This window comes from Haemorhous mexicanus, chromosome 17, assembly GCF_027477595.1.
Source record: "Haemorhous mexicanus isolate bHaeMex1 chromosome 17, bHaeMex1.pri, whole genome shotgun sequence".
In the NCBI taxonomy this organism is placed as follows: Eukaryota; Metazoa; Chordata; class Aves; order Passeriformes; family Fringillidae; genus Haemorhous; species Haemorhous mexicanus.
In genome coordinates, this window is record NC_082357.1 from 3,020,388 (window position 1) to 3,044,043 (window position 23,656).

General features: G+C 41.8%; 1 protein-coding gene across 2 annotated transcripts in view; it reads right to left on the minus strand.

Moving 5' to 3' along the window:
- Window positions 1-23,656, minus strand: part of GTF3C1 (general transcription factor IIIC subunit 1) — a 40,286-nt gene that overhangs the window by 11,887 nt on the left and 4,743 nt on the right. The window contains exons 7-30 of one of the 2 annotated variants that reach the window (XM_059861730.1): window positions 21,233-21,388; window positions 20,514-20,629; window positions 19,163-19,487; window positions 17,980-18,191; window positions 17,387-17,494; window positions 17,094-17,233; window positions 15,292-15,445; window positions 14,297-14,400; window positions 13,884-14,065; window positions 13,265-13,531; window positions 12,887-13,032; window positions 12,386-12,483; window positions 10,778-10,874; window positions 9,876-10,053; window positions 8,931-9,066; window positions 7,803-7,938; window positions 6,017-6,098; window positions 5,182-5,367; window positions 4,540-4,697; window positions 3,496-3,638; window positions 3,229-3,310; window positions 1,988-2,100; window positions 988-1,050; window positions 388-481 (exon numbers count right to left, since the gene is read on the minus strand). In XM_059861730.1, the coding sequence (XP_059717713.1) occupies window positions 388-481; window positions 988-1,050; window positions 1,988-2,100; window positions 3,229-3,310; window positions 3,496-3,638; window positions 4,540-4,697; window positions 5,182-5,367; window positions 6,017-6,098; window positions 7,803-7,938; window positions 8,931-9,066; window positions 9,876-10,053; window positions 10,778-10,874; window positions 12,386-12,483; window positions 12,887-13,032; window positions 13,265-13,531; window positions 13,884-14,065; window positions 14,297-14,400; window positions 15,292-15,445; window positions 17,094-17,233; window positions 17,387-17,494; window positions 17,980-18,191; window positions 19,163-19,487; window positions 20,514-20,629; window positions 21,233-21,388 (3,476 nt within the window). The remainder of the gene's footprint in view (window positions 1-387; window positions 482-987; window positions 1,051-1,987; window positions 2,101-3,228; window positions 3,311-3,495; window positions 3,639-4,539; window positions 4,698-5,181; window positions 5,368-6,016; window positions 6,099-7,802; window positions 7,939-8,930; window positions 9,067-9,875; window positions 10,054-10,777; window positions 10,875-12,385; window positions 12,484-12,886; window positions 13,033-13,264; window positions 13,532-13,883; window positions 14,066-14,296; window positions 14,401-15,291; window positions 15,446-17,093; window positions 17,234-17,386; window positions 17,495-17,979; window positions 18,192-19,162; window positions 19,488-20,513; window positions 20,630-21,232; window positions 21,389-23,656) is intronic. The other variant, XM_059861731.1, reaches the window with a different exon arrangement.

Consider the following 23,656-nt stretch of genomic DNA (forward strand, 5'->3'; position numbering starts at 1 on the left):
CTGACCCACTGGAAGTGATGTGGAGCTTTTTTCATGTGGTTTTAGGGGATTGCTTCAACCTCACATCTTGCAATCTCATCCTCAGAGAGAAAGAAACAAACTGAAAATCTTCCTACAACATATAATCTCCTAAAAGCAGAATACTCCCCACAAAATGAATACAAATCCAAGTTTCCACATTTCTCCCATTTGAAAAAGGAATGAGCAAAGAGAGGGAGGAGAAACTTTAGGGCTGTATGAATACATGTGGATGTTGCACTTGGGGACATGGTTTAGTGGCCTTAGCAGTGCTGGGCTGATGGCTGGACTTGATGATCTTACAGCTCTTTTCCAACCTAAACAATTCCATGATTCTATGAGCAGTTCAGTTTGGTCCAGACACTGTACCTGAAATGACTGGCAAGATTCCATCTGGTGATCTGAGAGTGCCAGGGTGCTTTGAATCAGATTCTGCAGCACCAGAAAATGAATATCATAAATACTGAAAGAAAAAAAAATAAAAAAGGGAAAAATAATATTCCTGGTAATTTTTGAAGATGAGGTACCCATTAAACCAGCCCAAAAATCTACAAACTCCATCACCTGCTTCTGAAATAGAAGAATAGAGGCACAAGATCTACAGCTGAGATCATTCAGGTAAAGGAATCTGTTACATTTTCTCTCACCTTCCACCCCCAATTTTTGGATTAGTCAGATAATGTAACACAAAGTTCTTCCCGATAACATCTCCTCCTCTTAAGATACAACACCCACATAGAAAATGTACAGTTGTCCCAGTGATAAAATTATTTTGAGGTCATCTCTGTTATCATTTTATCTGCCAAATCTATGTCAGAGGTCCCTACAGTCCTGTCAAAGTATTTTTCTGTTAATAAATTTATGTACTGCAACAAACAGATGGAAACACTGAATTAGGACACTTTTATATGACTTCCACAGAAGGAAGGGGCTGATCCTGATGAGGAAAACGGTGCTACTGCTACTCACCTGCTCAGGTTATCCTCTTTTGTGCCTTGATTTGTGTCTTCTCCAATTGCCAGCACTCGAAATCTAGTTAAGGGGAGGGAAAGGAGAACACTGCAATCAGATTTTCTGTGATTTGCTGTGATTTTTCATCAGCCATGAAGCCCAGAGGCTGATGAGCACAACTGCTAACAAGGCAAGTGCTGGGCCAGCCCAGGGGACTGTGTACTCCAGAAGCCCTAAGCACAAGGGTCAGGCAGGAAAAGAACTGTCCAGATCCATCTCCACTCAAATATCTGTTGACAAGGAGATAAAACAATGGACAGGACACAGTTCTAGCACTGAAAGGATTTGTCATTTTATTGGTATTTTGGACTTGCAGTTATGGCCAGCAGCACTTTTGCTGTAATGCACAGTTCTTCCCAAAATAAGAAAAATTACAAAGGTGCTAAATTTGTTATCATAAAATGGTCTGAGACACAATTTTTCCACACTGCTTTTCAAGTGTTAATCATCATGAAAAAGCTTAACGACCTGGAGCTGGAGAATGCTGCACAAGGCTGAGTGCTCTTCCTTATCAATACTTTTAGCAGCACTGAAATGATTCAGCTGAGCAACCAGCTAAAATTGTGATAGAAAATGGGGCCAGTTAATCTGAAAAATGCTAGATTTCTGCTGCAATGAAAGTTACACCTGAGCAGCAACATCTCTAACACTAAGGCTGAGGACTTGACAATTTAGGAAAATCTGCTGTACTGAATTTCTGGTTTAAAAGCCTTATTTAGCAGTAAGAATGGTTTGAAATCAGCAAAATTGTGCAAATGACTGAAAATCACTTATATGTATTTAGGAAGTGTGGATGTGAAAGAAACACTGCTGGTTGTATTCAGCAAAACTTCTTTTCTTACGAAGGGTACAGGTACAGAGGGTGTAAATCATGCCCAGAGAAGAGACCTGCTCTGAATTTCTGTGCCCTCTCACTGCCTCACCTCATGTGCAGAGCCAAAAATTAGGATTAAAATACCTGGCAAAGAGTTCCTCCAGAGTGTCAGGAATCTCCAGTTTGGGGTTCCCCAGGGTTGAACTGAATTTCTCTTTCAGTCTCTCCACAAACTCTTTAAACTCATTTGCACAAACCTTTGAAAAGAAGAGACAGAAATATCCTCAACCTCAATTTCTTAGAGTGGAAAATCCCCTCCACTTTTAAAGTGTGCATGAAAATTCTTGTAGCAATAGCTGGATTCTGAAGTCAGAAGCAGTCCAACAGCCAAGGCAAGGCAGGGAAAAGCTGGTGCAGTTTGTGTTTGCTGATTCAGTGAACAGTTGCAGGTTCCATCTGTAATCAGCTCACAGCTACAAGCCAAGCACCATGAACATATGTTGTAAGACAATTGCCTGAATTAACAGCAAGATCTCTTGCTAGAGCTATGTTTAAGCTTCTGCTCAAGCCCTGCAGGCTTTTCCACGTTCTCCATGAAGTGTTTGCACAATCATAGCTTGGAGAACACCTGTTACATGAGAGCAATCATCTCTGGAAACAAGTTTCTATTTGCTTCCAAAGCCAGACTTTGGGGAAGGGGACACATATTTATTGTAGTGATGTCTCATCAATGAACAACTGCTCTTCCTTTAAGCAACATGAATCTAACAACAGAACTGATGGGCTTTTCTGACAATGGTATGAATTGTCATTCCTAAATAAAAATGATCTTGCTATGACACTGTCCCAGTTCTGAGAAAATTCTGAAAATCAAAATGGAATTGCTTGCACTGAAAGTGTAAACAACTTTTCAATTTGAAATTATGGTTAATTTAAATGGAAAAAAAAAATCTTTTAGCTGCTCAAATCAAGTCTGATAAAATTTGCTTGTGTTCCTGCACTCATTCACAGAAGCTAAGGTGACAGTTCAACACACAACTGGAATAAAAATTAGAAATTACAGAACAAAAATGTTTTCTTGCACAATGTGGCTGAAAGGATAAAAAAGGAATCAGCAGATAGAGATGTTTAGTCATGGATGCTTATAAACAAGCACGTTGAAAACCCACTGGTTATTGCACAGGGGGCTGTTAATGTGCCTTTGGAAAGCTGCCCTGTGTCCACTTTATCCCAAACCAGCAATGATGCTGCATTTTTACAGTGATGCTATTTTTAAAATAGCCAAAGGTTCAAGGGAGAGCAAAGACATGAAATCACAGTGCAAGTACCCAGTAATTCAAACAGCATAAAGTACTCTATGAACTTTTGGAATACTTCCCTCCTACCTGTGGATCTTCATAATTATTTTCTCTATTCATGAAATCATCAATGAGGGCTTTATCCTGGTAAACCTCAGCAAGGCAAACTCTGCAAGAGATGCAATTGAAGGTGTTGCTCAGAGCTGAAATCTTCCCAGCTCCAAACAGACCTGACAGCAGCAGGGTGCAAACAACATGAAATTTTTAAGTGACATGAAACAAAAGAAATTCGTGGGAGGACCATGTCCCTCCAGGAGAATTTAGCCTGTATCTAGAACACAGAAAACTTCTTACTTGTAATTGAGGTAGGTCTGTGGGTTTCTGACAATGTAGCGGGCTCTGCGTCCCACGGAATGGGAGGTTTTATCCAGGGACTCCTCGAAGCTGGAGTGCATCAGGTCCCTCACCACCTGCCAGGGCACAAAGGGCCCTTTCACCTGCAGGAGGAACAGAGAGTATCTGCAGTTAAACCTTGCTGAGTGCCCTCACGGTGAGAACAGGATGAAGCCACAGCTGGTGAAATGTCTGTGCAGCACCCAGCAGCTCTGTGCTTGCTGGACAGCGCCCCTTTCTGACCCAGATGGGGCAACTGAGAGGTGTTTTAAAAACTTTCATTCCATTTTCAGTCTAATGGGAAGGGTGAGACAATACAGATGTTAAAATTCACACCATCACAATCAGAAGCCAACAATTTCCTAATTACAATACATTATAAGTGTTTCTTGGCCTATCAGCTTTAGCCACACCATGCTGCAGATGCCTCAAAGCCAATCATCTAAAACAACCCCTTGTGGGTCCCACTACAATGCATCTGTCACAGTTCTATTTCTCCAAAGTATCCAGTCTTATTTGCAAGGCCATCCTTTGAAACATTTTTCTAGCTCCATTTCTCTCTCAACAATGTCTGTCCCGTTCCATGGCATTTCTAAGTCAGCATTTCTTATCTCAAAGTTTGCATATGGATGCATACTGTGTGGGCCTTCTGTCAGGCCCTGACAACTCTGTACAAATCCATTTCCCACATTTCCCCCTCTCTCTCGGATAGAAAAAAACTTCTTTGATGGCTCTGCTCATCATTTGTTGTGCACAGTGAAATACATAAGGTACTATCACTAACATTGTGATGATAATAGCCAATGCTTATAAACTTTATTTTGTAAAGCTCTTTTAGCTGAGTTGCAAAACTCCATCCTTCAAACAAGTCACCTAACCATAATCCATCATTTGTTTTAATTTGATTTATCAAATCTCTCAGTTTTTGAGGTTATTTGTGGATGGATACCGAATGGTTAGACAAGTTCATAGAACATAGCCTTTCCAAATCAGCAGTGCTCCCACCTTGGCATTGAGCACGTGGCTGGCAATCCTGCAGAGCATGAGCAGGCTGTCCTCCTGCACCGTCCAGGTCACGCGCAGCCGCGTCATCCTCAGCAGGGCGCTCTGGTCAGCCTTGTCGTGGTAGCGCAGCCGTTTGCTTTTGTCTGCAGAATCCTCTTCTGGCAAACCCAGGGAAACAAAACCAGACATTTATCTCAGCACCTTATATTCTGATTAACTCAAACTTCTAGCTCAGGCTCTGCACCAGTTCAAGTTTATACGAATGAGAGACAAGCAGGGAAGGAAGCTGCAGTCCAGAAGTGAAACGCAGCAATAGCTCTCCCAGGCATGAGAAAACGAACACTCTAATTGGCAAACTGACAACCCGGAGCATCACTCCAAGAGGAATCTTTAAGCCAGCCATCAAGAGCTATAATGGATTGCAGGGAGCTGCTCTGGCACAGACTCCATGAGGATTCCTCCAGCCTGTGCAGCCATGGCTCACACACAGCTCATGGGCACAAGGCGCTGCTGCTTCTCCCCACTGACTGAGGCAGCCTACAGACATGGCCACAAAGCTGCCCTGTCCCACACCCTCTTTGCCAAAGCAGCTTCTTGCAGGCCTAGGCACAGTAAAGAATGCTGCTTTTTCCTGTTTCTTACCTTTCTTTTTCTTCTTTGTCTTCTTTCCAACATCTTTCTTAAGCCTCTTCCTCTTTTGGCTTTTTCCACCTCTCACTCGTTTCGTTCGATCCTGGGTTGGTTCTTTAGTAATTTCAATACATTCCTCTTTCTGGAAAAGTGACTCTGATCCGACCTTTGCTTCTCCCAAAATATTAATTTTGTTACCTAAAATTACATATATTTACAACAGTGGAGCTTTATAGCAATGACATTCTACAATGTTGATACAAAGTACAGAGACCAAATGACAAATTTCAGTAAATTAAAAGACAGATGCTCTCTCAGAACTGCTCTTTGTTAGTCCTGTCATTTCATGCCCCTTCTCAGCAGCTCACAGAATAAATTCCTACATTAATGAGGAATCATCAAGTAATTAAGCCTAGTTTACAGTGCACAAACACAAGGGAACAGAGCTGAGGTTTTACATTCAACCTGAAGCATTTTCTCCTCCTTAGCTCAAACATAAGGCTGGATAACAGTGCTACAAAACATTGGTCCCACTGGACTTTCTGCAAACTGCACATCAGAAATTACAAAGGATAGAAATGATTGTTTTATAAGAATTTATTTACACATCTATTTTACAGCCCCTGAAGTACTCTAGATCATTGTAAGGAGACAGGACCAGCCCATGTTATCAATACTAGATAAAAAATTATTGTTCCATATAGCCAGTAATAGGGAATGAAATCATTTATCTGTTTTACTGCCCCAGGAGCATCCCAGATTACTGGAAGGAGACAAGAACAACCCACACCCTTCATGCTGGGTTTGACAAAGGCAGGAGGAGCTGTGGCACAGTCTCAGGCCTTACCTCCAGTACTGAGTGGCAGGGAGTGTTTGGTGAGGAAGGTTGGGAGTCTTGCTGTCAGCCCATTTTCAGGAACTGTATTTTCCTAAGACAATACAACTTTAAAAAAGGTGACATACAACAACAATCTACTTTTATAATCTGAGTAGTGTCAGAAATAAATTTTCAGTTTAAAGGAGAAGGTCCTTGGCTATAAGAAAGAACTCATTTGTATTATTACTACCACACATTAAAATGGCTCCAGAGCTTTTCTTAAATCACACTGGAATGACCACTAGACTGTGAAGGTTAGAAATGTCCTCAGGTCTAAAAGCAGTAATTACTGGAAAAGAAATGCTTGATTATTTCATTGCTACAGAGGCAGAGCAGAGTTTACTGTAAAACAGTGTTAGCATTTTACATTCCACAGGAACTTCTGAAAAGCACAAAACCAAAATGCAAACACAAACACTGAGTAAAGGCCTCCTACAGCACATTCTGCCCATTCTAAATCTGAGCCAGAACCAACTGCAATGTGTTGGGAGTTCTGCCATTCTCTGCTAAACCCATTTCTCTTGTGTGGAGTTCACTGGGGGCAGAAGTTGGTCACAAGATGTGGAGAGGAAAGCAGAGAGGAAAAGCTGGAGGTTTTGTCACTGCTCAACAATGAGGTGACTGAACAGCAGACAGAATTAAGAGTGAAATGATCCTGCCTGAGGGAAATAAATTAGCACCTTAATTTCACATCCATTGATAGGCCCTGATTTGTGCACTGCTTAGGGGAAGAGTAATTACAGGCAGCTCTGTGAAAGTCCCTGCTCAATGCCTGCTAATGGTGAAAAAGCAAAGGAAATGTATGGAATTCTTAGGGAACAGCAACACTAAGCAGCTGCAAAATTCTATGCTTGGCCACAACCTTGAAGCACTCTCAGATTGTATTTCCACCTTAAAAAGGACAGGTGGAACTATCACAGGTAAAAATAAAGGCAAAAAGAATGATTAAAGACAGGACAGTTTCATGCTAGGAATGGTAGATGTCAGTCTTACAAAAAGGGGATGAATATGAGAAACATGAGAGATGTTTATAAAAATCCACTGAAACAGTAAGAAAAATGTAGAATGTATTTTTCACAGCCTCCCTCAGTTCTACAAGTACTGGGGAGCTTAAGGCATCACAAGGAAGTGCTGGCACATAGCAGGAGGTTGAAACACTTTGCCAGAGGAGGCTGTGGGATAGTAAAGACTTACATATGCTCAAAAACCAGACAAATTAATACATTTAAAAAAAAAAGCTATTACTGCTTTGAAACATCAGTTCCAGATTTAGAATGGCCTTGAGCCAAAATTGCAGACAGCTGGGAGAGCATTCTGAGGAAATATCCCTTGCTCTTACAAGCTTCCATCAGAGACAGGACATTAGCCAGAATTCTGATTTGCATGTGTTGGGCTCTCTATTTTTTAAAAAATATTTTTCCTTGTGTATTTTCTTGTTTTGGATGTTTTGCTTTTTGTCTGACACCTTCTACATTCCAGAAAGGCAAGAGGAAGCACTGAGTAGTGTGAGCTGCTTGCTTATTGAAGTATTTCTCCTTTGGTTGAATATATTAACAAATTCAAAATTCAGTTTTCAAATAAAATTTATGTCCAATTCTTTCTTTCACTTCAGCACCAGGATTTGTGACCATCTGGCACTTATTTTGTTCCAGTGCTGCAAAAACTTACTGAGAGCATGCAAACACAATTTGGTGTCACTACCTCAACGTTAAGAACATTAAAATTTGGAGAAGTGTATAAGTTTTAAAACACCCACCTTCCTGGTCTTGTTGATGATGTAGCTTGTCCAGATCCAGTTGCGTTTCAGATGCCCATAAAAGCTGGAATCCAGACCTGCAGCTCCCAGCCCATCTCCAGGGATGGATCCATCATCAACCACCTCTCTGCTGCCTCTACCAGCAAGAGGAACAAAACCCACAGGAATCACTTTATGCAGATTTCTTCTCAGAGCTCTTAACTGGTGTGTGTGCAACGTGTAGAACTCTCCCCTTGCCCTCCCAGTTTAGGGGATAATATTACACCATTAATTACATCCCAAAACTGTTTCTTTCTTAAAGATGTCACAGTCATCCCCAGCCTAACTGCAAGTAAACACCAGAAATCCAATTTAAAAGATTTACTGCCACACAGAGAGACCATATGCAAGTTCAAGCAAGGATCAGTGGAATTGGGTCCCTCAACTCCACTATTTTTTTAAGGTAACTTGATATATTTACCTGCAACATGGAACTAACTGAAAATACTTTTAAACAGACTGTTTATTGAAACAGAATAGAATATTGACAGAGCTAAAACCACAGTGCACAACACAATCAAAAAAAATTAGCTGGGGTTCTGCATGGCTGTCAGATGCTGTGAGCACACAACCCTCCCAGGTATTCTGGGTGTGATTAGGCAGAAGATTAAATGCTCCAGGGATCATCTCCAGACCACATTAGAAATTAATCTGTACCAATTACAGCCAAGTGCAGCACAAAGGGACAGGATTCAGACTGTGGCACTGGGGAGCTGCTGAAGCTCCTTTAGATACCATGATAAAAAGCACAGGAACAGAAAACCTTTACATTTGTCACTCCTGGCATTCAGAGTACTTGGGAAGCATTCCCTCCCTCCCAACTCTGCTCTCCTCAGGACTCTTGCAACACACATCTGTACTGCTCTGGAAAGAAATCCCAACCTGCTCATCCCATCCCTCCAGCACACAACCCGCTTGTCAGCCAAGTTATTTGGAACAAAAACCAGAACTACATCTCCTTGGACTCAGTTCACCTCTGAGCTCCACAGAACACCCAGCTGAGATGCTCCAGTCTCAAGGGCTTTTGCTAAGGAGTAACATCCTCAGCTCCTGAACAGCTCCTCTGGCCTGCCCTGCTGCAGCACCTACGTGGTGTATTCCAGCATGGCACACTTTCTTTCCAGGTTGTGTTTGTTCACTGCTGACTCCTGCTCCTTCTCCACATCCAGGGCACTCTCCTCCCCTGCAAGGTTGCTCCTCTTTGTCCGAGGACAGCGGACAACTCCTGCACAGACAAAGGGACTTCACTCAGCATGACAGCTCAGAATTCAACCTCTCTTCAATCCACCTTGCTCTGGCAAACTACTGCTCCCACACAGGACTGCCATTCTTACCCCTTCTCAATACAACATGCCTGCTTCTCACAGAAAAGGGCTACTGTCAACTTTGATACTTCCAATAGGGCAGCAATGCTTTGAACACAAGCGGATCACAACTTTACAGAATTATATGGACACAGCGCCCAACTTTTTTTTTTTTTTTTTTTTTTTTTTTTTATGATGCACAGGACAACATTCCTTAACAGTAGAAGTGGAAAACTGTGGTATTCACATGCCCTCTGAATAGAGAGACATTTAGTTTTCTCAGATTTCTCCTGAGAAGCAGAAAAAAGAATGATCAAAACAATTCTTATCTCATTTGCTGCTCCTGTGTTTGTGCCCATGTGGAATGTGTTCTGGAGATTGTTTACCCAAGGTGATTGCTTGATTGGATTCTGCTGATGGTGTTTGGGATTCATTGACCAATTGGATCCACATGTGTGTGTGGGGACTCTTGGGCAGAGTGTCACAGGTTTTCTAGTTTACTGATAGTTCTTGTTAGTGTAAAATATAGTTTTAGTGTAATATAGTATAATAAAGTAATTAATTAGCCTTCTGATATCATGGAGTTCTGTGCATCATTCTTCCTGCCCATCGGACAGCGTAGCATCCAACAAGAAACCAGAGCCTGGCTCAAGTTTTAGGAAGGGAAGAGGAACTGTGGTGTGCCCAGAAGGGGCAGAGAGGGTGCTCAGGAGGTCCAACTGTGCCATACCCAGGGGTGTGTTCAGGCAGACACACTGCAGATCAAACCAGAAGTTCTCCACGTCCTGCAGGGTGTTGAGGATGTAGCAGCGCCGCTCGAAGGGGCGGCTGCTCTGTGCCAGGTTGTAGTGCAGGTCACAGATGGTGGTGTCCACAATCACAGCATTTCTCTTCATGTACACAAACACCTGCCAGACACAGCACAGCTCAGACTGCAAACATCACTGAAACTGCCTCATTAGCAGGACACACCAGCTAGGTTAGGCCTGGACAGTTTCTGTCTTTGCTGGTTTTAGCCACTGCTCTGACAGAGGCCACACCCATTCCCACACTATTGCTCTGTATTCCCAAATTCCCTTGACAGCAATTCAGAAATTTCCTTTCTAGATTTAGAACAGTTTCTTTTCTCCCTTGTGCACAGGGTATTCCAAGTTTCCAGAGAGTGGCTATTTCCTGCAAGTCCTCACTTGGGATTTGAATGGATGTGTTTGGGGCCTCATTACCTTTCTTATCTCACAAAGTCTGGCCTGCTTTCTCTTTTGCAGGTGCTCTCTATCTAAAAAGATGCATAGGAATCTCATTATTTTATTCTGATCAGTGTCTTTATTCTGTGTCAGACATCCAAGCTTAACAGCTTGATGGAAAAGAATGTGTCCTACTCATTTTTCATTAAGTTTGCCAGTCTGATACCTCCTGGCTCATTATTGTGTGCAGTGTTCAGCATTATACATTTGAGCAGTTCCCTTCCAGAGAAAAGAGGTGAAAAATTACCTGCACAACTTACACTATCACTTGGATCTGGAGCTTTGCACATACCTCTGAAACATTAGTACTTCATTTAAGGTAATTATGAACCCCAGATCTTGAAAAAATTAATGAAGAGTAACTGCCTTTTAATTTTTTCTTAATTACCTGGTCTTTGTCTTGAAACTTCTCTGTTGGGCCAAACTGCAGCAGTCCCATGTAACATAATCTCTGAAGGTTTTCTACCACTGAGAAGATGTACCTCCTGTAGCAATGGTAGGAGTGTTACAATCAGCACTCATGAAAATAGAGAAGTGATACCAGAAAATCCAACATTTTCATGCAGCAACCTGAGCTTTCAGCAAACCATTGAGTTACAGAATTTCTGAAGTGGTATTTTTGCTTGAATTATCAGCCTCTGGAAAACATGTAATACCCCAAGGGTCCAAATTTCCTTTCCTAAAATCACAAACCCAATGTTTTAGTCAAATACTAAGCAAAATTTTGCTAGCAAGAAAGAAAATAAGCCATTAATTGCAAATGTAAAAATGAATTAAATATGGTCAACAGCAGATCTGCAGACAATTTCATGTTATGTAAAGAGGACAGGAGTAAGAAAACATGGCTGCTAAATGCAGGCTTCATACATGTATGCATGAAGAACTGGGCAATGATTCTTGGAGTTCATATTGTTTAAAATTACTGCTCCAAGAAGCTGCTCTCAGTTGCTCAAAGCTTTGGCAGTGCAAAAAGTGCAGCATTTTCCATCCTGCATACCTACATCTATGGCAAAATTCTGGCAGTTGCAGGAACATTCTGCAAGATTTAGTTTCTGAGACAGTTCGTAAAAAATTAGCTTTGCCCACATTTAACTTCACTAAGATCTAATTAAAAGCAGTTAAATGGGAGTTGGATTTTGGCAGGAGTTTTCTCTGGGGGTCAGAAAGATCAAGCTTAGAAATTTGGCTCAGTTAGAAGTTTTAGTGAAAGGAGGCTGAAGAGACAGCTTGGTTATGTGTCATCTTGTTTTGCATCACCCCATCAGATGGAGTCTGCAGATTTCAGAAAATGCCATCAATCCAGTTTTAATTGCTAAGATTTAACAATAGGTTTGGAATTGCAAACCTGGGCTCCCCATGAGCCTTGGCTGCTGATACTGCCCAGCCCTGTTCCCTCACCACAGACACATTTGCAGGTTTGGAAAATGTCATCTAAACCTCCAACATTCACAAATTGTCAGCAGTGACTTTTTGGGGAAAACTAACATGGTGCTCTTCATTCCACACATTCACATCACTCTCCTTTCAGTCCAACCTCAAGTTTTACATCTCCTGGAAGAGAAATGGCAAACCATGGCAGATGTGTCATGGAGAGCATGAGGAGAAACTGAATGTGTGAGAGGCAGGAGCTGGGAAATGTGGCACCTCTGGAAAGATTTATGAAGGACAGCAACATTTAGACCCTATTAAATTCTGAATCTAGCAGCAGTCAGGAGCCTGTTTTATACAGAAGCAACATCCTGCTCATGAGTTATGAAGGACAGAACCTCCCAGCTCTCAAGCACTGCCTGACAGCATACATGAATATTGTTTATAAGTTTCTTATTACCTTCTATTTGGGAGAGAAAAATACAGTTTGGCACACCATCCTTTGAGGATTGATGGTCCTTGTCTTAAGTGCCACAGTTCTTTTTGACACAAACAGGAAATAACTGAGAAAACAAACAGCCACTGTTGGTTCTTCTCCACAGCCACTTGTTTTGACTCAGCTGCTTACCTTTTGTAGAGGAGCTGCTGTCGGACTGGCCTTGGAAGAAATCTGATCAGAGTGTGCTTTTTTAGCGGATCATTTAAAAAATCTTCCAGACCTTCCACCTAGAATTATTTTGGAAATTAATCAAAATGCAAAACCTAACTATGCCCTCAAGTATAAAGCTTTGCTACCAGAATTGCCTACTAAAATATCTTCTAAGTAAACCTTACTGCTTTTGTAAAATGCTTAAACATTATTCTTGTTAATCAATAAAGCAGAGGATTCAGTGAGATTATAAAAAGCTCTTGGCAAAATAGTAGCTTAAAAATTTGCAGTATTACAGGGCTATACATTTTTTTTTCAGTGAGCCTGTGAAAAGCAACAACTTTTTCTGTAAAAGACTGAAGTGTCTCCTCTCCTCTCCAGGGTCTAGTTTTGCTAAAACAGATTAAGGGAATGTTTGTTCCAGCCTATAGGTACAGCTGCCTTCATCAGACACTGGAGGAAAACAAAAGAGGACCATACCTTGTAGCTGACTTGAACAATCTGAACAAAGACTGAGAGAGGCAAGCAGAGGAGGATGTCACTGACCAGAGCCCATCCAAAGCCAAACTCCCTGTGCACAGGCAGGGGAGGGATGTAACGCATCCAGGAGGAGTCATCCACGTACACTGCCAACAAGAACACAGCCTCAGACACAACAAACCCAACACTCACACCAAGAGTCTCTCTGTGACTGCTCAAGCACAACACAACTGGCAGGTCACAGTCTGAAAACCCAAAATGGCCTGAAAATTCTCTAAACCCTTGATATTCAAACCTTTCTGAAGTAGACTTTTATCTATTTTGCAGTGTTGAACCATGGTAAGGGCTGTAGTTAAGTGAGGATGTGCCACTTCTTACCTGTTTGATTAGACAGATCTACTTCAGTCTCCTGTGCAGCGCTCTCAGGATTCACCACAGTTGTCACAATTTCTAAGGTGCCATCTGGTTGTGCTTCAATTACAGCTGCATTCTCATCCAGCCCTTTTGTTTTCTCACCATCACTTCCCCCTTTCCACCGTGTTTCATTTAAAGGGTGTCCATAAATTAAGTACCAGAGGAACATGTGGACCATTCTTAAACGGGGCATTTTTGGAAGAAAGCCGAGAGAACGTCCAAGTCCTGGAACTGGGAGGGAAGATTAAAGACCAAAGAGAAACAAAAAGAGGATTGGAGCAGGAGAAACAGCTCCCTGCACAAAACTAGTATGAAGAAAAGTGGAAGGAAAGATGGGCAGTTGAAAGTAAATGTAAATTACAAATAGTAAAGAAGTAGTAGTAAATACAAATGCTCCAGTTCACAATTGTAAAAAACACAAGCAGCTAAGAAAACATTGGATAAGTTAGACTGGTTTAATATAAATCAAATTTTATTTCGATAGGAGGAGAAAAAAACCCATTTGTATCTTAGGAGACATCTGGAAATTAATAATAATAAATGAGAAGGTGAAGGATGACAGAAACCCCAAAGCTGGCTGTACCTGTAACAGGATGATAGTTCTTTAGCTGTGCTATGCCCATTTTATCATCAGTTTTTCCTGTCCGACTATTATCAGCTTTGCATGAGCTTTCTTGCATATTTCCTGAGTCAGGAACTGCCTCTTGTCCCTGGTTTTCCTCCTCACCATGGTCCTGGGATGTTGGTGTCTGGGGGACTTTAATCCTGTGGTAAAACCACACAGCATTTAGGTAAAAAATAAGCAGAGCTCAATTCCTGTTCTTCCCTGACTTCAAGAGATACCAGCACATCGCCTCAGCTTTGTGCTTCCATTTCTCTGTTGCTAAAGAAGAGGTTGTTTGTTTGGGTTTTTTTTGCTTACCTTGTGTTTATTTCCTCTGTATATTTTTGCATACCCTAGATAAGCCCAGCTCCCCCAAGCCATCCCAGACTTGCCTGTTTGCAGTGCTGGAGTTGGAGATGCGGAACCGCACCTGCTCGATGGCGCTTTTCACCAGGGGATCACTGGGACTCACTGAGGGGTGCACAACAAACTCCACCTGTCCACAGCAGCACAACACAAACAAAAGGTGTCTATGGAGATAGTGGCTCTTAATCAGATGCATAATCATCTGAGATTAACAGTTAATTAATTTCATTTTTGGATGAAAATTCCTGTTGCTACTTTGTATTAAACAAGAGGTCAAAGAACATGGTCTTTGTACCAATAAACTGCTAATGACACTTCTACAGACCTTGGGGTTTGGGTTTTTAAAAGCTGAAATATCTGAGAAACAAGTACTTTGACTTGTAAATATTAGGCTGAGAGGGAAAAATGAAAAGTCAGAGCTCATTAGGTGAAAGGCCAAGCTAACATGTATTGCTGCTGAAAGCACACACACAATTCAGACTGGTAAGATTTCAAATGTGCTCTACACTAATTATGCAGCAGATAATTCTCTGCTTATGAGCATTTCACACCAGAGTAAGTGACAAGTCTCAGCTCTACAACCACAGACATCTGACTTCCATAAACCTCACGAACGGTGGATTTTTGTTTAAAAATAAAAAATCACATTCTATAAATTTCAACTCAGAAGCTCACTGAGGATTTTTCACACACTCTTGGCTTTCAAAATGGGTTTAAACAGATTTTTGGTGCAGCCTGGCAGTGCAAAGAAAGAGCCATGAATCACAGAACAGATAAGCAGCAGAACCTCTGGGAAGAGAGATTCAGAGACTTTGATCTCTGGCCTATTCCTTGGTCTCAACTATCTGCAGCCCAGTAACAGAAGGCAGTGATCTGGTTCTCACAGTAGCTCAGTTTGACATGAAGCCTCTGGGTAGCTCCCCTGTGGGCTCTACTACAAGAGGTGAAGTCAGCCATGCATTCCAGCAAAAAGGCCCAGGGCGTGTGAGAAGTGAGATGAAGGCTGTGCCTCTGCTGTCACCTTTTTGCTGATGCCATCCTGGATGACTGTGGTGCGGTAGAGCCTGAGGAGCCCCTCCCGTGCCAGCCTCTGCACCAGCCGCACGATGGACTTCTTGCAGCACTTGGTGGAGACACCTTCTTGCTTCTCTTGATCCATCACCATCTTCTGAAGTCTGAAAGATGCCAAAGATACCTTGCATGTAAAGGCCAGCAATGCTCCAAACTGCCTAAGTGGTTTGTTAGAGGATGTGTGGTGAATTGCTATTTCTTTCCCTGCTTCCTCTTCCCTTTTGCTGGAGAAAACTGGGAACTTTGCTTTACATTTCAGCTCTCTTTTCTTTGTACTCAAGCTTTTTCTTGTTAGGGGAGAACTGCTGTTCTGATGACAGCAAATTCTCAATGCCTGATTCCCCTGTGCATGGCTACAGTGCACTTATGACTGCAGCCTCCCTAAGATCAAGAGAACCTACAGCTTTTTTAGTGGTGATTTAACAAATGCAGTCAGTTCTTGCAGTCATGAGCTCAGTTCAGCTTGAGGCAGAAAGGGTTTGCTCAGTGGTTTCAGAGAGCAGAAATGACTCCTGCATTCACAACATGGATACAGACACACATATCCCACCATGTGAAGCCAGCTCCCTTCTTCCCCTGCCACAGTAGGCAGGGGTGTGCTCACACCTTACTTTCCCCCTGCCTGTTCCCATGCACTTTCCCACAAATGTCCCAGGCCCTAATTCTGGGCTCCCGGGGAATCAGTTCTGAAAAAGACCTGGCAGATAACAAGGAAATGAAGCAATAACTGAATGTACACGTGGACTTCAACTGTCCTGAAAGATTACCACATCCTGGTAATTAACAAATGGAAGGCTAACACCAGTAAATTTCCTTGGCAGAGATCTTCCACTGATTCTGAGGAACCTGTGAGGAACCTTTTGGCAGCACTGAAGGGACAGCAGAGACCTGAAATAGCTTCCAAGCCTGTGCTTGGATGTGACTCAATCAATCACTACTGAGGCTGGTGCCAGATGAGGCTCTAATTTTGTAACACTCTGCAATTAAACAAGGTGACAGAAGGTTTCAAAATTCTCAGACCAGAGGAGAGTAAGGCCATGATTTCTTATTGAATTCCTACAGCAAGCAGCCCTGGGTATACTGACATGCCAGGATCTTCTGTGCTGACACAGAAGATGGATGTTGCAATCCTATTTGTGACAACACAGCACTGCCAATTCAGGATCCAGCAGAGCACCAGAATTAACATTTCTTTTTGGAGGTGAAATCTTAAAGGGCTGAAAGACATTATAACATTTAGGGAAGTCTCTCCAGCTCAGATAAGGTGTTAGGAGAAGAGATATAACACCACATAAAACTGCACTGAAAAGCAAACTTTGAGGGCCCTGCTAGGATGCCAGTGATGAGTGACACGAAAACCTGACTCTCTCCAGTCCATACACGATAACACATGAACAAGTTTTGAGACCACGCAGAGATAAAACTGATGCAGATGCAAGAATCCTGCAGCAGGGAAGTGCTGTACCTTAGAGTGACTTGGGTCACAGTGATCCCAAGTTTGGCACACTGTGAAGGGATAAATAAGTGAAGGGATAAGTAAGTTCTTGGATCTGTATTTATGACACATATAATGAACGAAAGCACTCTTGTGTAATTATCTGCATGGACTATTGCTGCTTCCAAAGAGCTGATTAAGATTCAACCACCCTCCCCATCCTTACAGCAATGGTGCCAGCAGGGACAAGCCAAAGCAGAAGGAATAAGCCCCCAGTGCTCCCAGCACCCCAGAGGGGAGGCTCAGCCCTGGCTCACGTGAAGATGCTCTCGATGAGGCGCAGGTTCCTCACGGCCTCCACGATGAGGTTGCGGCGCTTCAGCAGCCTGTAGGTCTCGTGGGGCCTCTCCAGCGCCGCCACCTTGCAGCGCTTCTCCTTCCTGGGGCCACAGGGCTTCTGGGGACAGCACAGCACAAGGGGACATCAGCCAGCCTGTCTGCAGCTGAGCAATTCCCCATTTGTCACCCTGATTCTTTAAGATTTTTTAAGCCTTCTGATTTTTACATTCTTGTAATGAACTTTCTCACAAGCTTCATGTAAGTAACTTACTGTTTTGCATTCTTTTATGGAAGAGGAGAAATTTGATAGACTGTTAGTTTGTCCAGTGTCATGGAGAGGTGGCACTGTCACCTCCAATCCACTGTCACTTTTGGAAACCTGTAAATGTTGGAGTCAGAAATTAAAAGTGCTCTTTTTGGAAGCTCTTGGAAGAGCTGCGTGTGCGTGTCGTGTTATTTCGTGTCCTATAGCGACACCCGTTTGGATGGATTTATTTATAATAAACTCCTCAGATGAAAATTGTCTCTTATCTCCCCTTCCCAGGAAGGCAGACAGGGGATGATAATGTAGCCCTTGTGTGCTACTTTAAGCTATGACATGCATTCAGTCAGCACACAATTTGGAGGGCACCAGGGAACTAACCCAGAACTGCTTTTTGGACATCTACCCTCTTATCTCCTGGAAAAATTTTCACTTGTATCTACAATGCAGTACAGCCAAAATATGAATGTACTTTGAAATTAATTAAAAAAAACCCCAAAACAATTTGATAAATACAAAAACTTTAGTTGAAAGTCTTGCTATAAGAGCACAAAGCTTAGACAGCTGTGTCAACAAGAAGATATTAAGACACGTGATCTTACCTTAGGATCTTCAAGTCTGACTTCCTCCACCTCAGCCACATCTCCATCTTCATCCGTGGGATGAGCACAGGTAGAAACACTGGACTCCTGATTTAGAGTTCCCAAAGTAGAGCTATCCCCTGAAATGTTGTCTGGGAGCTCCTCAGGATCTTCAAGAATTTGAGGAGAAGGCTGCTTCTTTCCCTGAGACTTCACAGTTGTTGGCTTTGAGCCTGGTTTGAGAACAAAAAGCCTTGTAATTGCTCTGCTCTCCCTGTTCAGCTTTCTCTCTAAGAGGCATTCTCCCATCTACCCAGGTAGCAGCACTTAAAAGCATTCTGCTACACTTTTCATACATTCTGCCCTGCTGGAAGCAGTGGTTTGACCATGAAAGACTGCATTCAGCCTCCAAAAGTTAAGCTAAAAAAAAGTGAACTCTCTGTCATCAAATAATTCTCTCTACCCAGAAACCTTTTCACAGCTTGGAAAGTCATGAAGAGCTTCTCTAGAAACTGCTGTCTGAAGAAAGGAGAGTTTGTGTCTCAAAGATTCTCAAGTTCTGTCAGAAACATGACTTTTCTGACTCAAAGCAGAATAAGAATTTAATACTACTCCAAAGATAATCTACATAGAAAAACAGAGATCTCCTCTCTTCCATTGGAGTTTACCAGAGAAGTTGTAGGGATATCTAAAAAGGTTTAAAAAATTAAGTAAAAAAAAAACCCACTGCATTTTTAAAAAATATGTCCCCCAAAGGCTGGTAGCTTTCACACTAACATGTTCCAAATAACTAAAGAAGAAGCTGAGTGTAACTAACTTCAGGGACAAGACATTTTTGTTACAAAATGCTCAGGTAGATAAGGCTGTGGGTCAAGTCATCCCAACCTTGAATATCCAAGGAGCACAGTGTGTGAGCTCAGGGAAAAGGGGAGACATGGCATGGGGTCAGGAGAGGCAGCACAAACACTACTGGGACACAGACACCAGGCCACACTTCAGCCCTGACAATCTCCAGAGGTTACCACACTTGGTGTTCCAAACCAGAACAACCTGGGGGCAAAGCAGGGAAATAACCTAACAGGCTTAAAAACAAATATGTGGCCAAAAGCCATAATGGAAGCTAATAACATGTTATTTGCTCTTTAATAAAATGATCCACAAGAAAAATGCAGGTTGCTCTCCAGATTTCCAAATCACAAGTTACCTTTGGCTGGTGGTGTCTGCTGGCCATCATCTTGGACACGTGATTTCACTGGAGAACCAGAGTTGGCTTTTTGACCTTTTCCTCTCTTCTTCCTGTCCTTCCCTTCTTCTTCATTGTCAGACTCTGAGGCCACAGCCTCCTCTTCACCAGGAGATGCATCTTCCACAGGTGGGGAATCTTCTGGCACCAGAGCCAAAGTAACTGTAGCCAGCTGCTCACTCCTGGCCTTCTCCCTCTCAAACTGACGATTCAAATCACTCTCCTCTGCAAAAATGTAGGAAATGTACTTTGTCGTCCTTTGCCGACCTTCATCCTCCATAAAACCCTGAGGAAACAGTTGGAGTGTTATTTTACCACCTTGCTTCTTCATTCTAGCAGTGTTCTCCAGCATCAACAGAGGGAAAATGTTCTCAGTGTTATTCCCCACCCATCAAAAGATACAATATTATTTTTTTCTAAGTAACAAAAAATGTCCCTAACCTTCACGTAGAGAAATCAAAAGGAATTCTGTGCCTGAAAAATAAACAAATCTGCATTACCAGTGCATTAGAATGAAACTCCTACAGTATGTGGGATGGAGAAAAGTCTGAGGAAGAACAAACTGTGTGTATTCAGAGTGGAAATCAATTTTTTTCAGAACAAAACTGTTTGTGAAATAAGGGCACTGCAGCTCCCTGAGTGACTCAGACTTCAGTGGAAGTCTGCCCTGTTTGCTCCAACAGGAGCTTACAAGCATCTACAAACTCACACACTCCACTAATCAAAGAGGGAAGATTTCATTTTCAAAGCTGACTGGGGGAAAACATGTTAGATATTCCAATGATTTATACGGCTTGTTTTTAACTCTACAGAACCTTCTATTAAATGACAAGCATTTTCTAAAGAGATTCCCCATTGAGGGAAGATGACAATTATCCTGCCTTTGTGGAAAGGGAGTGTTGGGCATGCAAGACATGACATCTGGATTTGTCTAGTGAAATAAAAAACCACTGAAATATCTGGAAATAAGAAGTTTAATCATAACTCCTAGAGAGGTAACTGTTTTGCTCCAGAATTTCCTGGTATTTTCAAAAGGCAAGTAGATTAGTGATCTTGCATGGACAGAGGGTCTTTGAGAAGATTCTTCAGTGCTCTGATTAGAGCAGGTTGCAAACCTAATACTGAAGTCTTGCCTTACACACCTTTTTCTCAACTGAATTAATTCTCTTTTCAATCTTACCAGGACTCTCTCACTGTCACTCTCAAATCTCTGTTGTTTCTAATGTTTAAGGTTAACAATGTTATTCCCAAAATAACCAAAATTGTACCTTCAGTTTCAAAAAGTATCTGAATTATTTTATTTTAGCCTCACCTTGACAACTTTGTACCTCTCCAGAAGACGACAGAGCATCCTGGCTTCCAGCTTCCCCACATTCATAGCCAGGCGAAGTTCAGCCTGAGAAATACCTTTGGTTCCTCTACTTTCAACTGTTGCAGAAAGGAAAACAAAAAAAAATCTCAGGGAAAGAATCTGACTGATTTTTATATATATCTATTTCTACATACATTAATACTTCCCTGAACAACACTATATGCCAGAATATTAAATTTAAGATTCCCCACTAACTAAAGACAGTTTTACAGACACATAAAATATTCAGCCAAATACTGTCATAAACCACAATTTTACATGAAGCAGTGCCCAGCAGAATGAGGTATGGAGGTGACAGCTTCAAATTAGAAGCACGGATGATTTTTCTTCCCTGGCAGCTTTCCACAGTTAGATATTAATTTCTCCATTTGGAAAGGAAAAGAGATAGGAGAATAATGAACACTGTTTGCTTCATCTTTTCTCATCCCATCACAACATCCTGTTTCTGCTGGGTAGTTGCTAAGCTTCCAGGAAGGGCTAACAGGTGGCAGCATCTCCAGTCTAATCTGGATTTAAAGCTCATTTTGCTATGAAAAAATGACACTTTCTGATACAAAAGCAACCAGAATGTAAAAACACCTTCAATGTACATATTTCTTTTATACTACAAGGAGTAACGAGGTAATGGTAAAGGTCTTCAGATGTCTTAAATCACCTACTTAACTGATAAGCCTGAGTGAGCATATCCCTTTCACAAACAATATCCACAGGCTGAACAACTTTTGTGATGATCTCTTCATCATCATCATGATAATCTTCCATTTTCTTCCGAAATTCCTTCAGCAGTTTAAGGCAACGGACCATGACATCAGTCCCTGAGAAAAATGAGTGTTAGTAACAACTAACAAAGTGCAGGGGGTGTGCACAGCTTCAAACAATTTGACTTTTTTCTCAACATGAAGAAGTAGCAGTGCAATGGGGAACAAATGACTAAAGAGAGCTGGGTATTTCTAGGAAAGCTTTGCAACAGTTTTTCCCTTTGTATGAATCTGGCAATCAGGTGAATTTTTGAGGTGCTCCAATCCTTCACATCGGTGCCAATGCTAGGACTGTCCAATAGGAGAAACTTTCACAGCATAAATAAATCAATGGAGGGATTAAGTGCTGATGCCCAGAATTACAGCTGGAGAACACTTATTTGACTGGGAGATCACTCACTGGGTATTAATTCCTTTTCACAAGGACAGAACACGCTGCTGCTTACCAGCCACAAGATTTTTGTTGATGATTTAATTCCACATCTTAGCTTGTTCCTGTCCATCAGCTGTGCTGTGGTAACTCTCCACCCACCGGGCCTCCCAGCAAAGGGTAGAGTGAGGACAGATGGCTGCAGGAGAGCTGAGATCCTGCTCTCCTCAGTGTCACTGAGCTCCTGCTGGACCTTTCACACCAGTGATAACAAACTGGGTTACTGGACACTGCCAGCCTGGCAAATTGCAGTGACTCAGGAGCTGCTGCAGCAGCAGCCAGTTGATCCTGCAGCAGTGGGGAGAACATCTCCAGCCATTCCTGCTCCTCTGCTATGAAAAGGCCAGGTGAAGGCTTTGGTTGGAATCACTAAGGTTTCAGCTGATGAATTTTATCTTGTGTTTATATATGTGAGCAGTTACTGATGCCCAGCTGACACAAAGTTAACCCAGTCACTTCACCATGTGACTGTGCTCCAGCCCACATGATTCCATTATTTTTAAACAAGCTGAATCCTTTCCCTAGGATGCTGCTTAGGATTTTCGTAGGGTTGCAAGCACTGTTATTACATCCTTTGTATTTCTACAACCCATTAATTTTCACTGGAAGCAGCATTTGAAAAAACAAACAAAAAAAACCTCCGCATAGAAAAGAAATCCCAAACAAAAAACAAACCAATTCCTTTTCCTTTAGCTCCTGCTGCCCAATAATGTTCTTCCCATAGCAGATGCTCTGGCTTCATCCTCAGTGTGTCCCACATATTTCTATCTTCTTTCCTGTATAACTCCAGAGATTAAACTATCTTGATCTCTGCTGAAAATCAGCTATTATTAATTCATCCTCCTTTAATACCTAGTGTTTTTAAGGTATTTTTGTGGATTTTCAGCTTTTACATCTGTAAGATGGAATTATCATTCAAGTGAAAGATTCATCAAGTGGCATTTTTCCCAACAAATTTAAGCAGTAAATGCAGCTGCTGTTTTGCCCATCTCTGACAGAGCATAAAACACCAGGTTTGTAAGTGGACTTGAATTTTCTTGTCTTCTAAGTAAATACCTTAATTGCAAATTAAATGCTTTTACTACTGCCTATAAACTGGTTTTTAGGAGTGTTGTCTGGTCTCTTGGGTGTTATTTCCAAGTGTTTGCAGCTCATTAGAACACCCCTGAAGGACCTGGGTCATTGCTCTCTCAGCCATCTTGATGCTGTACCTACTTTTGGCCTCTGCTTCTCTTTGTTCAGAATACACCTTCCCTACAGAAAATTTCCTTTCCCCAGACTTAAAAGATTTGAAGGAATTTGTCTTATCAACAGCCTTAATCCAACTCCATGTAATCAGCACTCTTTTTTGTCTTCTGGAATTTTTCATGGTTTTCCTGGCTCTTTCACTTGCTCTTTTAAGATCACTCCTATTCACAAAGACTATGTAATTTGCAATGTTTAGCTCATATCAGATTTTTTTTTTCTCACAAACAGTTCATTATATCTCTAAAACAGACACTTTATCTTTCAGAACTATAGAACTATTTTCTTTTTAACCCTGCAAAGCTGCCTCTTAGGATTTTCTGTGATTAAGGATATGGTTTAGATTTCCTTTAGGAATTGTATTAATTCCATTGGAGGTACTATTCTTCCTCATACTTTCCATTATTACTTCTTGTAGTTTTTTTCCCCATGCAAGTTTTATCTGCATCTCTTCCTGAGAACAGTTGCTTTCTTTTGTTCTATTTCCTCATGCAGTCCTGCTCTTTGTCTCTCCACTACATTTGAAGTTATCAGCTGTTCCTGTGAACCAATTAAATTGGCATTCAAAGCTGGTTATGCATTAAAGCACCCCACAGCAGAGTGTGGCTTTTTGGGATAGCAGTTTTGGGTATCTCACTTACCTCAACCCT